Here is a 12,669-nt window from a genome sequence, read left to right as displayed (position 1 = left end):
ATGCAATTAATATTTTCATATTGATACAACTCCAGCCAACAAAAGCCAACTAAACTCTGTATGTGTGAATAAGTAATAGCAACCACTGTCATGCTTGCAAACAGAATAAAAAATACTATCCAAAACCCTTGTTTGCCCTCTGGTATGTGTGTATGTGTGTATGTGTGTGTACATGAGCTACTTGAAAGGGTCTGGGTCGTACTCTGTGTGTGTGTGTGTGTGTGTGTGTGTGTGTGTGTGTGTGTGTGTGTGTGTGTGTGTGTGTGTGTGTGTGTGTGTGTGTGTGTGTGTGTGTGTGTGTGTGTGTGTGTGTGTCACAGTGCAGTTAGAGTGTTGAGGTTGTAAGTGCCAGGAGAGGAAATCTCCTGTACAAGCAAAGGGCTGATGTAAGTTATGTTTATCCCCGCAGCCACAGCACTAAAGAACCTTGTATACCGAATCATTCCAACCCCAGGCCAAGCCTTTCATGGTTCGGTGACATTAACAACTTTCTTTTCCGTTTTCCTTCTTTCCTCCTTTTCTTCTCCCTATGTCCTACTCAGCTGAGAACAGTGAGAAGCGCTTTGTGGAACAGATTTTGATTTTTGATCAGTTGTGAGAGAAAGACAGAGGAGTGGTGATAACAGATAACAGGGCAAACGATCGCTGGCAGTGTGCTGTGTTGGAGCTATTGTCGCTCTGATGATGTTTCACAAACACACGCGATGACAGAGTCCCTGTCCTGTACATGTCACGACAAAACAATGATGGGTTGATGGACCACAGGGAGAGCTGAGCAACATGCTGCCCTGCGGTAAAGTCTCACTTTGGTGAGCTTTTGAAGCATCCGACTTACCAATTCAGGAAACCAAAGGCCAGCGGTGGCGCCACAGCTACAAAGTGAGACCGACTGGCTGACCCCAAACACAAACAAGGATCAACCAGAGACTGTCACGTCTCACAGCACAGAGTGGCATCAGTGACGCACAGATCTCATTATGTGTGGAAAGGGGGGAAACTGTACATTGACACTTTTACACATGAAATGTAATAGGGATAAAGCAATAAAAATATCTGTAAATGAATGTAATGTTTTTAATTAGGCTATTAAAAGATTTCCTTTAAATATCAATATAAACCACAAATAATAAGCATTCTTGAGTGCAAACCAGATACATTCACAAGCAGCTAGTGTGTATTGGAGCCAATCAAAAGTAAACTTGCTCTGTGTAAGCTACAGCATGTAGAACAGAAGTGTAGTAGTACAGCTATATGACAATAACACTGAATGTTAAAAAACATCCTGCTAATCCTAAAAGCAAGGAAGCTAAACTCAGTCAAACTGATATTACATTTCCCCAAGTTCCTTACAGAAGTGAGAACATATTTGCCCTGACTGGCGACATGAGACTATAGTAAAAACATGGATTACTGGCATGGGATTCTGATGGGATTCTTTTGGGCCGTAATCTGCTTAGCTTTTGTAACTGTTGGTGCACACACACAAAAATGATTCTTTAGACTACGCTCTGAAATGTCAACCACAGGACAATAAAATTATGCATATCCCCAAAATTACATATTCCAAACTCCAAACACTTTTTAAATGGCATGAATTGGCATTTTGACACAAAAAAGAAAGGACAACAAAAGGACAAATGCAACTTAAGAGTACTCAAAAAAATATGTTTTGCTTTTAGGTCAAATGTGAAATCTCATGATAATCACAATATTGCCATGCTCTTTTATGCTCAAAAGAAACTCAATCCTAACTTGATTTACAGCTAAAACGAACAACATAGAAGAATAACATTATGCACCAGACACATATTAGCCTTATGACAATGCCAATCAAAGGCCAGCAGACCGACCAAATGAGATGATCGAAAAAATGCTAGAGGAGCTAAACCAACCCCACCAAACCTCCAACAGCTAATTCACTAAAATGTCAGCCGCTCTGATGAAGACTAAAATGATTCCGGGCCTCAGTATGCTAGTGTTTAATGACATCAATAAGCCTCACAGGAAATTTCATTTGCACTACGTTATTTGTTCAGTGCCTCAGGTGGCTAGAGAACCATCTGATATAGAATAAGGAGAGAGATTTATAGGGAACAAGAGAAGAGAGAACAGGGGAAAGAATGCAAGTTTCACTGTGTAAATGCATTTCCACTGATAAAAGGATACTGCAGATCCTAAATAAGAATCCAATATCCAAACTTGTATATATGCTGTGTGGTCATCTGTGTGCTTTAGTTCATAATGAAACCTGCCGCCAGATTGTCTTTTCAGTAAACAAGATCTAAAAGTAAGACTTGAAAAAGGGACATTACCATCATTCCACTGCATCAAACCCAAACTTTTAAGAGAAAAATGGGATAGACTCAGAGTAGGAGCACACAACTCAGAAACAACACAGACAGTGTCTTGCGCGTGCACACACACACACACACACACACACACACAGTCAACCTCCTTCTGTGTAGACCTCAGAGGACTACATCCTTAGCAGCTGATCAGTACCAAAAAAAAGCCTCTTTGTCACCTAATTACCAATGTGTTATTAGTGCTTTAATGAAATGCCTGCAGGAAGCAACGCTGAGTGGCTGCATTGTCGGCATCAGACGAAAGGGGAAGCATGAGGAGTGGATTTGGAAAATATTATTAAGACACACAAAGAAAAAGGAAGGGAGGTGGTGAGAAAGAGAGAGAAGAGGAGAGAGAGAGAGATAAAAGTAACCTAAATCACTTCAAATCAATAAATTTCAAAGCCATAGACATGCTTACAATGTCCTTGTTATATGCAACAAATACGTAATAGCATTCAGGCTGAAAAGAAATGAGCGCAACATTATCTGAAATGTCAATGTAAGCTTAGATTCTCTCTATCATAAAGAGTGGGGTCAGAATGTTACATCCAAAGACACAGAGCAGTGGCCATGCGTGACAGTTTACAGAAACATTTGTAACCATTGTAACCCTCACTGACTTTGTCACTCTGGACTAAAGAGACAGAGTCAGCTAAGGTAAAAGTGGAGTTTCAACTGTCTGCTACGACAGCTGGGTGATGATGTATCCTTGAACAACGGTGGGCTTTCTACATGACCGTGAGAGCGGTCATGGGAGAGTCTAAAATAGACCTTCTGCGGCTGAGGTCACCTCTGTGTCTGCGGTTTGTTTGTGTGGAAAAAGCATTGTGGCGATGAAGCAAGAAAAGCAGGATCAGGGAGGAAGGAAGGGACTTAGAGGAGGGCTCAGTTGGAGGAAAGAAAAAAAGACAAGAAGGGAGACGTGGAGAAGTAATCCCCAGGAGCCAGAAGTTTGTGCCAGCTCCCAGTGCAAAGAACAGCTGAGAGGAGAATGAGCGATGGAAGGAGCGAGAACAGTACAGTACGTGGCCTCGATAAGAGGCCTTAAAGTGGGTGGGCTGTAACATCAACTCCTAGCAAACCTCTGGCCATCCCCATAACAATCTCTTCATCACTCTCAGTCACACACCATGCCAAGGTCTTAATGAAGACCATTGCGGCTGCAAGTCGATATGTTTTTAAACCCCTCACTACGGAGAGAGACCTCCCGCATTATGTGCGCACATGTATCAGTTAACGTGCGTGTGCATGTGTGTTCTTGCACTGATTACAACAGTCATGCCTGGTTTGGATGACCGCACCTAAGGCCATAAGGAGATGATCTTTCCCGGCCATGCACGAAAACAAACGTGAGGAGGAAAAGAACCAGCACGGGAAGAGAGGTGGGAAAGATGAGGAGATGAGGAACGATAGTAAGGAAATAGAGAGTAAGGCAAATATGAAAAGAAAATAAGGATAGGGATCAGAGGATGCTGAGAAGGAGGCAGGGAGGCTAAAGGTTGAGATGGTCAACGGTAATGAAGAATCTGAGATAATTACTGGGGAGGAAGAGAAAACAATGATCTGAAACCAGCCCTCAAAGAGACAAATGTGAAACATGAACCGATGTGTATCAGGGAAGCTGTAAGTTTCATTGCGATTGACTTAATTTAATGCCGGTCATAGTGATATATACAATCTATAAATGAAAATCATTTTGAAAATACATTTTAAGTAATCAGAAGTCATAGTTACCAAGCTGTTGTAAGGCTTTGTGAGGCTCCCCATTTAATGAATGTAATTGGAGACATTTCTAACATATTGGGGCCTATCATCTGATAAAACTATCTCAGTGTCACACTTGTGTGCACAAATATACTTAAGACAGCAGCACATACACAAGAAACTCATGTACAGACACACACACACCTCTTGTCTCTGTAGTCCAGAGCCCTCTCCAAAAGCCACTTAGCCATTAAAACCAGAGAGCAAGAAGAGGCATCAAAGCTGTTTATATAATGAAACTGAAAGAGCTGTTCCATGGCATATCATTGACTGCAACCAGGAAAGTATTCCTTCTTCTCTAGAGACTATAGGAGAGGAAGAAAAAGAAGAAAAAAAAGAAGAAAATCCCCTGAAACAATGCAGCACAACAACAGCCGCAACAACAGCAAAGCGTACTCAGAAAGAGAAAATGAGAGAGAGCATGAGGCAATAGAAAGGTTGTTTATTTTAAGTCAGCCTTATGTACCAACAAAAAGTGGTATTAAAATAGAGCCTATTGTTGTGAATTTGTGATCTGTCAGTCGGTGTGGGAAACAAAGACAGAGAGAGAGAGAGACACACAGAGAGAGAGAGAGACTGGAATTATTCCCATGAGGTCTCTGTCATTCTTCTGTCAGAGGAGAGAGAGCTCTCCAGGGGAAGAGAAAGTTCTCAGACACAGACGGACAGACAGACTGTTTACACACTAGTGAAGATATCCCTCTCTCTCGCTCCTTCTCCACCCTCTCAGCACTACTCATCCTAATGGCATCGTAATGACCTCCTCAGGTGTTAACTGAGAAGCCGGCAGAGGTCTAATTCAAAGTAAAGTACTGTATGCCACCCTTGGTGCCGGCGGTAGCGACAGATGCCAGCGCTGTAACTACCAGCCCTCCTGTCTTTTCTCCAACACCGCACTCAAACCCCCCACCCCCAGTCCAATTCCCTTCTCTTTCATCAACTCTAATCCACCTCACCCACTCCCTGCAACCATTTTTGTCTGACTGTGTCTGCTTCCTCCTTCATGCTCTCAGCAGAAGCTGCAGCGGAAGTGTTTAAGTGTTTTGGGAATGGAGACGTGATGGCAGTCAGTGAATCCGGGCAGACAGCTGTCATTTATAGTCCCTCTTTAGAGATAGCCCATTAGCTTCTCAACAAAATGGTCCACGACTGGTATGGGGCCTCCTGATGCTTTAAGTACAGTACGGAGGCCTGTCTGCGGGGTTTCCACTGTGGGCCTGACGCAACACTTTGTGACAGTTTGTCTAAATCTCATTTTTAAATCCGTTTTGACTTGTTGTTTTTTTTTATATGGGGTGCCAGCCAGGTCTCTCGCCTGACATTTAAGATAGTCTTAGTATAGTTTAAGGTTTAGGGCAGTTATATTTTGTATGTTTAGTTTTGGATCTAGGTCAAACCACACAAGCGCGCACATATAAAAACGTACACCCTATACACATTAAACAATCAAAAAGATAAACCCAACAAAACACAATGCACATTCCAAGGTTCAATTCAAATGTTCATATATTTAACACAAAGGTAAGCCAAGCACAAGAATCAAGAAACGAAGAAATCCGCCTCAGGTTTTCTTAGTACTTAGTTCAGTTTTAGAGCACAACAAGTAATTGGTCAGTTCCAATACAGTCTTGAAGTCTGCTTGTGGTGCACAGAAATAAACAAAAATAAAGACACTTTCAAGGTAAAGTAAAAAGGTTTGTTGACTTACAACGTTTATACCAGTCAGTCAGTCAGTCAAGTAGTCAGTGCAGTCAGTCCGTGAATCCAGTTTAGCAGGAGTTTTGGGTGAAGACCGCTGTCGGTGAGCTGCTGAGAGGTGAAAGTGAAGTGATCAGTCCTGAAGGGGCGGTTCCATGGCACTAAAACAGCTGACTGAAACTGGTGATTACCTCCAAGTTGTCACAACTTCATAACTGCATTATGACTCTTGAAAGTCACACGCCACACCTTAACAAAATGTAATTCATCTTTTTTCGGTTAATGTTGATTATCTAAACAGTCTACAACATTTCTGCTTCCTGTGGAAAAACACATGCATACATACAATACATCTAGTGGAATAATCTAAAGGCTGCACCTGCACTTTCACAAAGACTACTGCACGGGCACGGATACAAATTTGCGTTGCAGTAATGTGAACGAATGAATAATTGATTTCAGCTTAATGATAGTACTGCAAGCTAACTCTTCACAAGTACACAAACATCAACGAGCTGGCCACTGACTCTCCACAGGTCTTCCACAACAATCTGTATTGAATCCCACACGTTTTTCTGCATATATTGTTTGTCCTGAGACTAGCATCCAAATGTATGCAGATGATATTGTAATTTATGCACATGGTAGAGATATACCACAAGCTACCATTAAGTATCATGAAGTCAGTTTAGAATACAATATAATATACATATTGCCATTCCCCTCAGTGTTTTGCTCAAGGGCACTTCAGCAGGGCCTTAAACCTTAGCCAGCTAGTCAACGCTATGACAACTCCCAGCATCCATAATGTGGAGAGGGAGACAGGAAGAAAAAAATATATAACTGAGCAACAGCAGAGAGTGTAAGAAACAGAGAGAGAGAGAGAGAGAGAGAGAGAGAGAGAGAGAGAGAGAGAGAAATGAAGAGACAGAAAGAAAAGAGACAGCTTTATAATTCAGCCATCTGGCTAGCTTTACTTCATTATAATATTGTGTGTGTGTGTGTGTGTGTGTGTGTGTGTGTGTGTGTGTGTGTGTGTGTGTGTGTGTGTGTGTGTGTGTGTGTGTGTGTGTGTTTACAAATTTGTGAGTGCCTTCCATTCCACAGATGCAGGCAGAGCAGAGGAGAATCCTCATTTATTAGAAGCTTAATAGAGCTCCATTTGGGCCAGGCCCTATGCTTGTCTTCTATCAGAGAGATTCATCACCGAATCACAAGAATTAGACTACAACTGACACCCACATAGGCTGAGGGGACTCCGCTGCACTGAGCAACACTGTGCAGATAACGTGCACTGTATCACAGCTGTATTATGGCCATTACGATAACAGTCGGAGCCAAGGATGGAAAATGTCACTACGACAGCAGTCTGTGGGTTCTTCAGTCTTGGTTTGTGTAGTATTTTAGTTTGAATATGACAAAACCGAATACAAAAGCAAGAAAGAACACAATAAAGAATATATTAGACCAATATTACAATTTACAAATTGGGGTAAATGGAAATAATAAGAGAATCAGATCCTCTAAGTTGGTGCTTAAACTCTTTATAGAGTGCATTAGGAACATAAAAGGATATTTCAGTTGAAGACTTATTTGTCCTACTTATCCAGAGACATACAACCACAGATGCCCTTTCTTATGCTATTGCCATACCTTCAGACTACACAGAGAGACATAAAAAGGCATCAGTGAGTCGGCTGTCTTGGGGTAAAAAGGAAAAATAGCTGTATGGCCCAAATAACGTAGCTTTCCCTTGAAGGATTTTATATCAGATAGTTAATAATCAGGTGCTCCCTGAGGACATTCAATGGTTCTCATTCCAGAGCTCATGGTTTTAAGGAACATCATTACCCTACTGTCTGTTTGCACTGAGTCAGTACACCCCACTCAAACAGTATATTCAAAAAGCTGAATGTGTAATTTATGTTTTGTTTTACTGACCTTCTTTTCTATCCCCTTTTCCTCAACCTTCATTGTTCAGTTTTTTTTCAATATATGTTTTCTTTTGTATTCATTTAAGTTTGCTGTTGAACTGTTGCCCAGGTGCCCATGCACACATTTGCCCTCCACTTATATGTATGGACATATGGCCCATGGTATCCATACAAAGCTGACCAGTGCAGCCTTTTCAGAAATAGCATCTGCAAATCTTTCCACATTATAACATACATGGAAACATTTTAGAATTGTTTTTAATAGATGAAAAATAAAGAGTAAAACATTATTCACTGCTCTTGTGCTCAACCCAAATTTTGTTCCCATCTCTTTCTTCTGCATGGAGGCCATCATACCAACATCCTCATGCTCCCTCTCTCTATCTGTCCCTCCATTCAGACGAGGCTGAAGTGCAAATTGGACATCTGGTGCTGTGATGTGTCTGACAATACAGCCGCCACCCCCCAGCCCCCTCACACATGTACAGACACACAAACACGCACACACACAGCTTCTTCCAATACAGGACTGTGAGGATATAAAGACACTAAGGAGAAAAAAATAAGTGAGAGTTGGACAGAGGCGAGGCAAATTTATCTGTTTAGCAACTTTCAACAACAAGGCAATTCAAAATGCTTTACATAGGATATAAAGGCATAAGATATAAATCTGTGTGTCGTCGGCATGTCGTTAGGATGAGCCTGATTCTGGCCGGTGCTGGGGGCCACTGTACGAGGCAGGATGACCTTTCCCAATAGGATAAAAAACAGGCAAGAAATGGGGCAGGGACTACCCGTCCTATGCATCTTCTCTACTGTCTGCACTGATGCCAGGCAGATTTCCTTGGATTGTAATGGCGGTGATTCAAGATCAGTGTAGCTCAGTGGCATCCATCAACATCACATCCAGTTCCTAAATCTCTGATTTTAGCTTGTTAGAGATATCCCTAAGAGGGGAGGTAGATGGAGATGGATGAAGCAAATTTCTTCTTCCTCTTCTTCAGTCTCGGCAACCTGGGCAGGAGCTGTTCTCTCTTTTTGTCATCTTTGTTATCAGCAAAGTTGGGGTTACACAATGTGCTCCGTTGGGAGGGAGGCAGATGACGTGGCAGTGACAAGGGGTTGGATTTAATGCCAGCGTTAAAACCAGCGCTTCCATTTCAATCAATGAATCCCAAAGGGGGTGAGGCAGGGGAGAGTGAGGGGAGGCAGAATTAGGAGACAGGTCCATGAGCTGGTAATCAGCACTTGTCACTTATCACATATTGATAGTGAGTCGGTGATGTTTTGTCTTTCTGGTGCCGAGGCTGTGTGTCAGGGTGCATCATCTTAGGCCGGGCCAATTGGGTGTCACAAGCGGAACCAAAATGGGCTATCAATACTTCAACTGCAGATCTGCTTGGGTTGAGGCCATCTGCCCTGAAAAGATGCCTAAATCCCCACAACAGATGAAGTTATCAATACAGTTGATCCCTTTCAGACCGCAGGTTTTGATGAGCCATGTGTTGAGTCCTAAGAGTCTGCTGAACCTGTTTATCAGTCTGTTAAACGTTGGCAGTAGTTTACTAATAAAAAAAACTGGGCTTTCTGGGTGTCCAGACAGTTACAGACTAGAGTTCCAGGTTGAATCATCTCCTAGATGAGTTGATGGTGTCACTGAGAAATAACAGTCAATTTAAATATTGTTATATTGAGTTCTGATGAGCTAACTCCCTGACAGAAGACTTTGGCAGAGTGTCGTGGAGTTTAGAAGACTTCTCCACTGCGAATATCCTAGTCTCAACTACAACAATCTTCTGTAACAATTCATGACATGTCTTTGTACTCAAATTCTGTTTTGGTCATGTTAACATTGTGGGTAGCAGAAGGCAGTATCAAGTAGATAATCGCAGCGCAGAGTTGTCATAAGTCATCCTCCCAATGATTTAGCTTTAATAGGTAACACTCATTTAGGTTTTGTAGTTTGAGACAAGTAATAGTTGCAAAAATAGCAACTAATCAGGGAGCAAGTGAAAAGAGTGTGAGCACTGTAGCAGGATGCAGCCATCAGTCCTCCAGAGGTATGGAAGGGAGGGAGAGAAAGGAAAGTGAGTGAACATTAGGGGGCAATGATGATACCCTTCTATTCATACTGCCAGGGGCAAACACATGAGCCCACGTCCTTGTGCCATCTCACACAGCTCACAGGCAGAATTGTGGCTGCTTCTCAGACCGTCTCAGGTGGCAGCTTGATAGAGGGCATTGGGGAGTGTTGTGGAGTGGTGTTGGCCCATAATAGGCCTGTCTGCATAGAAGCTTATTCTACTGTATATATATTTATTTTATTTTATTGTATATTTATTATATTATATTCCTATTTAAAATTCTTCACTCATTTCTGTTTCATGGAATCTTGGATTCCAATTTTTTTGTTTTTCTTCTTTTATACATTTTGTAGCATTGTTGACTGAGAACAACAATTTCATTGCCAAAAAAATGCTCCACTGTAATTGTTGTGCATATGACAAATAAATAAAGACTTGAGACTAAAATTTACCTTCATGGCATCTGACAAACTCTCTCATCCTGCTTGATGCAGATGAGAGAGGGTCGAGAGAAGAAACTAGACACACAAACAATGGCATAGAGGGAAAAACTCAAGGACAAAAACATCTGCATGTATCGGCCAGACGGACGCAGAAACTCACACACAGAGGCTGACTAAGCAGTATAACCCACTTTTGGAACCAAAAGGCATACAATTCAGTAGCCGTGTCTATTTATAATGGAGCATATTTCTTACCAGCAGAAACAGTGCATTTGTACTTGCAAAGCTGCATGAGAGAGGTACAATATTAATTTTCTTGAATCATCTGTGGCCTAAAAACAACAGACACATATTACTGCGTATTCAGGTATTGCGGCTTTCTTCTCAGCCAGTTAATCTCCTGCAGCACAACTCATACAGTACAGTATCTGTTCTCATTACACACACACTGATTGACACGGTTTCCTTTTTTTCTTTTCTAAAGAAGATGCTTCTGTCAATTTTTTAATCACAGGATGAATAAAATTTGCATACACCCTGCTTGATGATTTGTTATTTTCTCCAAATGTTTGGCCCCCTCCGATGCCTGAGTTCAGTTAGTTTAAATGTCTGTGTGTTCTGTCAGGGCTTCTGCTTGCATGCTACCAAATGTTTGTTTCTACAGCCTTTTAAGATGCTGGTGGATAGCGCCTGAGCAGGCAAAAGAAAAGAGGGGGAAAAAGCCTTCACAGAAGGCTGGCTCTCAAAGGAGCTCTTGCATACCTGCATTAGAAATAATAAAAAGACCCAGGTAATCCCACAAACGGGTCTATCACTTTGCTTTGAACTTCAAAGAATATACACAATTAAAAGCAACATAGCAGGGGATGCAAATAAAAAAAACTGATTACAAAAGAACATTTGTCTCATTATCTTAATGCATATTGCATGTGGTGGTACTGTGGGAGTGAATTAGAGGTTAACTTTAGGATGGTGTATGTTTGGATATATGGCGATGCAGTTGGACAAACACAAAAACTTCATAAGAGCATCAAGGAACTTAGAACAAATGTGTCGACAGGATATTAAAGCTGGAGGTATTTCGTGGCATAAAATCATTTAAATGAAGTTCCAAAAGTAGCTTTCTGTGCCCATGCTGTCACGTCACATTCCCAACAGTCCTGCATTCATCAGAAACGCAGCAACAAAATACCACCCACAGGAGCTTTTTCCGTCAAATCTAAACCACAGGACGCAACGAGCACAGTTTTAAAGAAGTCGTTAACGTTGTTGGTTACAGTATGTTTAGGGACCAAAACTACTTAGTTAAGTTTACAAAAAGATTGTGGTTTGGGTTAAAATCAGTACATCTGCTATATTACTTAACTTTCTGGTTATGCATATGACATAGTTCGGTTTGTTCTGTAAAGTAAAAAAAAATTCCAGTTTACTTTTATTTTCAAACGAGACAACAACCCCGATCTCCTGGGTGAAAGTCCTGTGGTGGTTTGACCAACCCAACCCACTTCCCTCAGCAGAATTTGGCGCTCTTATACTTAGTTCTTAAGTTGCTGTCACATTACCTCGTGCTTTGCTCTCGTAATAATTACAGAAGGCCACTAGAGTCTTATTTAAAAAGGTAAATAAGAGCTGTAATTGTTGCTTGAACAAATGAGTTAAAGCGGCTTTTGGGACGATAGTCTCCTTTATAACTACAATGGCTTGATTGCTCTTGGTCTGTGTAAAAATAGGTAGCAAAAATGATTGTCATATCAAAATTCCACAAAGCATGTTGTGTGATAAGGGCTGATGTGCCATTTTGTTTAATCTCCAAAAAAATCAACAACCACTGCAATATCTTGTAATGCCATGTTACAAAAACTGGCCAGGACAGAAAATCCTAATAGACTCAGTAGCTGAGGCAAAGGTTTCCAAACATGGATGGCCTGAATAAAGCTTTAGAAAAAACATAACGTGATGTTACCTCTCCAAGAGCTTCATAGCGTTTTTGGTTCCAGCGGTGGAGATCCTCCCTGGCATTAAATACAAAGAGCTCTCCTGTTTTTATATGTCTGAGCTGGCCATCTGTGGGAGAAAGACAGAACGAAAGAAGGTAAAAACACATGAAAATGTATGCGTGTGCGTGTGTGCGCGTGTGTGTGTGTGTGTGTGTGTGTGTGTGTGTGTGTGTGTGTGTGTGTGTGTGTGTGTGTGTGTGTGTGTGTGTGTGTGTGTGTGTGTGTGTGTGTGTGTGAGTGAGAGTGAGAGAGCAGTGGATGGATCACTACTTCTTAATGGGCACGCAAAAGTATCTCTATTTGCCAAATAATGCTAATTAAGCTTGACACCTACTTTTTTATCAATTATTTTTACCCTCTCTTTTCCTCTAGTGGTCCTTTCGTTTCTTTACCCTCCCTTA

General features: G+C 41.5%; 1 protein-coding gene across 4 annotated transcripts in view; it reads right to left on the bottom strand.

Annotated features, from left to right (window-relative positions):
• Positions 1-12,669, bottom strand: part of arb2a (ARB2 cotranscriptional regulator A) — a 162,964-nt gene that overhangs the window by 144,840 nt on the left and 5,455 nt on the right. For all 4 annotated transcript variants that reach the window (XM_028578595.1, XM_028578598.1, XM_028578596.1 and 1 more), the window contains exon 4: positions 12,235-12,335. In XM_028578595.1, coding sequence (XP_028434396.1) covers positions 12,235-12,335 — 101 coding nt within the window. The remainder of the gene's footprint in view (positions 1-12,234; positions 12,336-12,669) is intronic.

Source organism: Perca flavescens, chromosome 5 (genome assembly GCF_004354835.1).
Source record: "Perca flavescens isolate YP-PL-M2 chromosome 5, PFLA_1.0, whole genome shotgun sequence".
NCBI lineage: Eukaryota > Metazoa > Chordata > Actinopteri > Perciformes > Percidae > Perca > Perca flavescens.
This window is presented reverse-complemented; position numbering and strand designations above follow the sequence as displayed.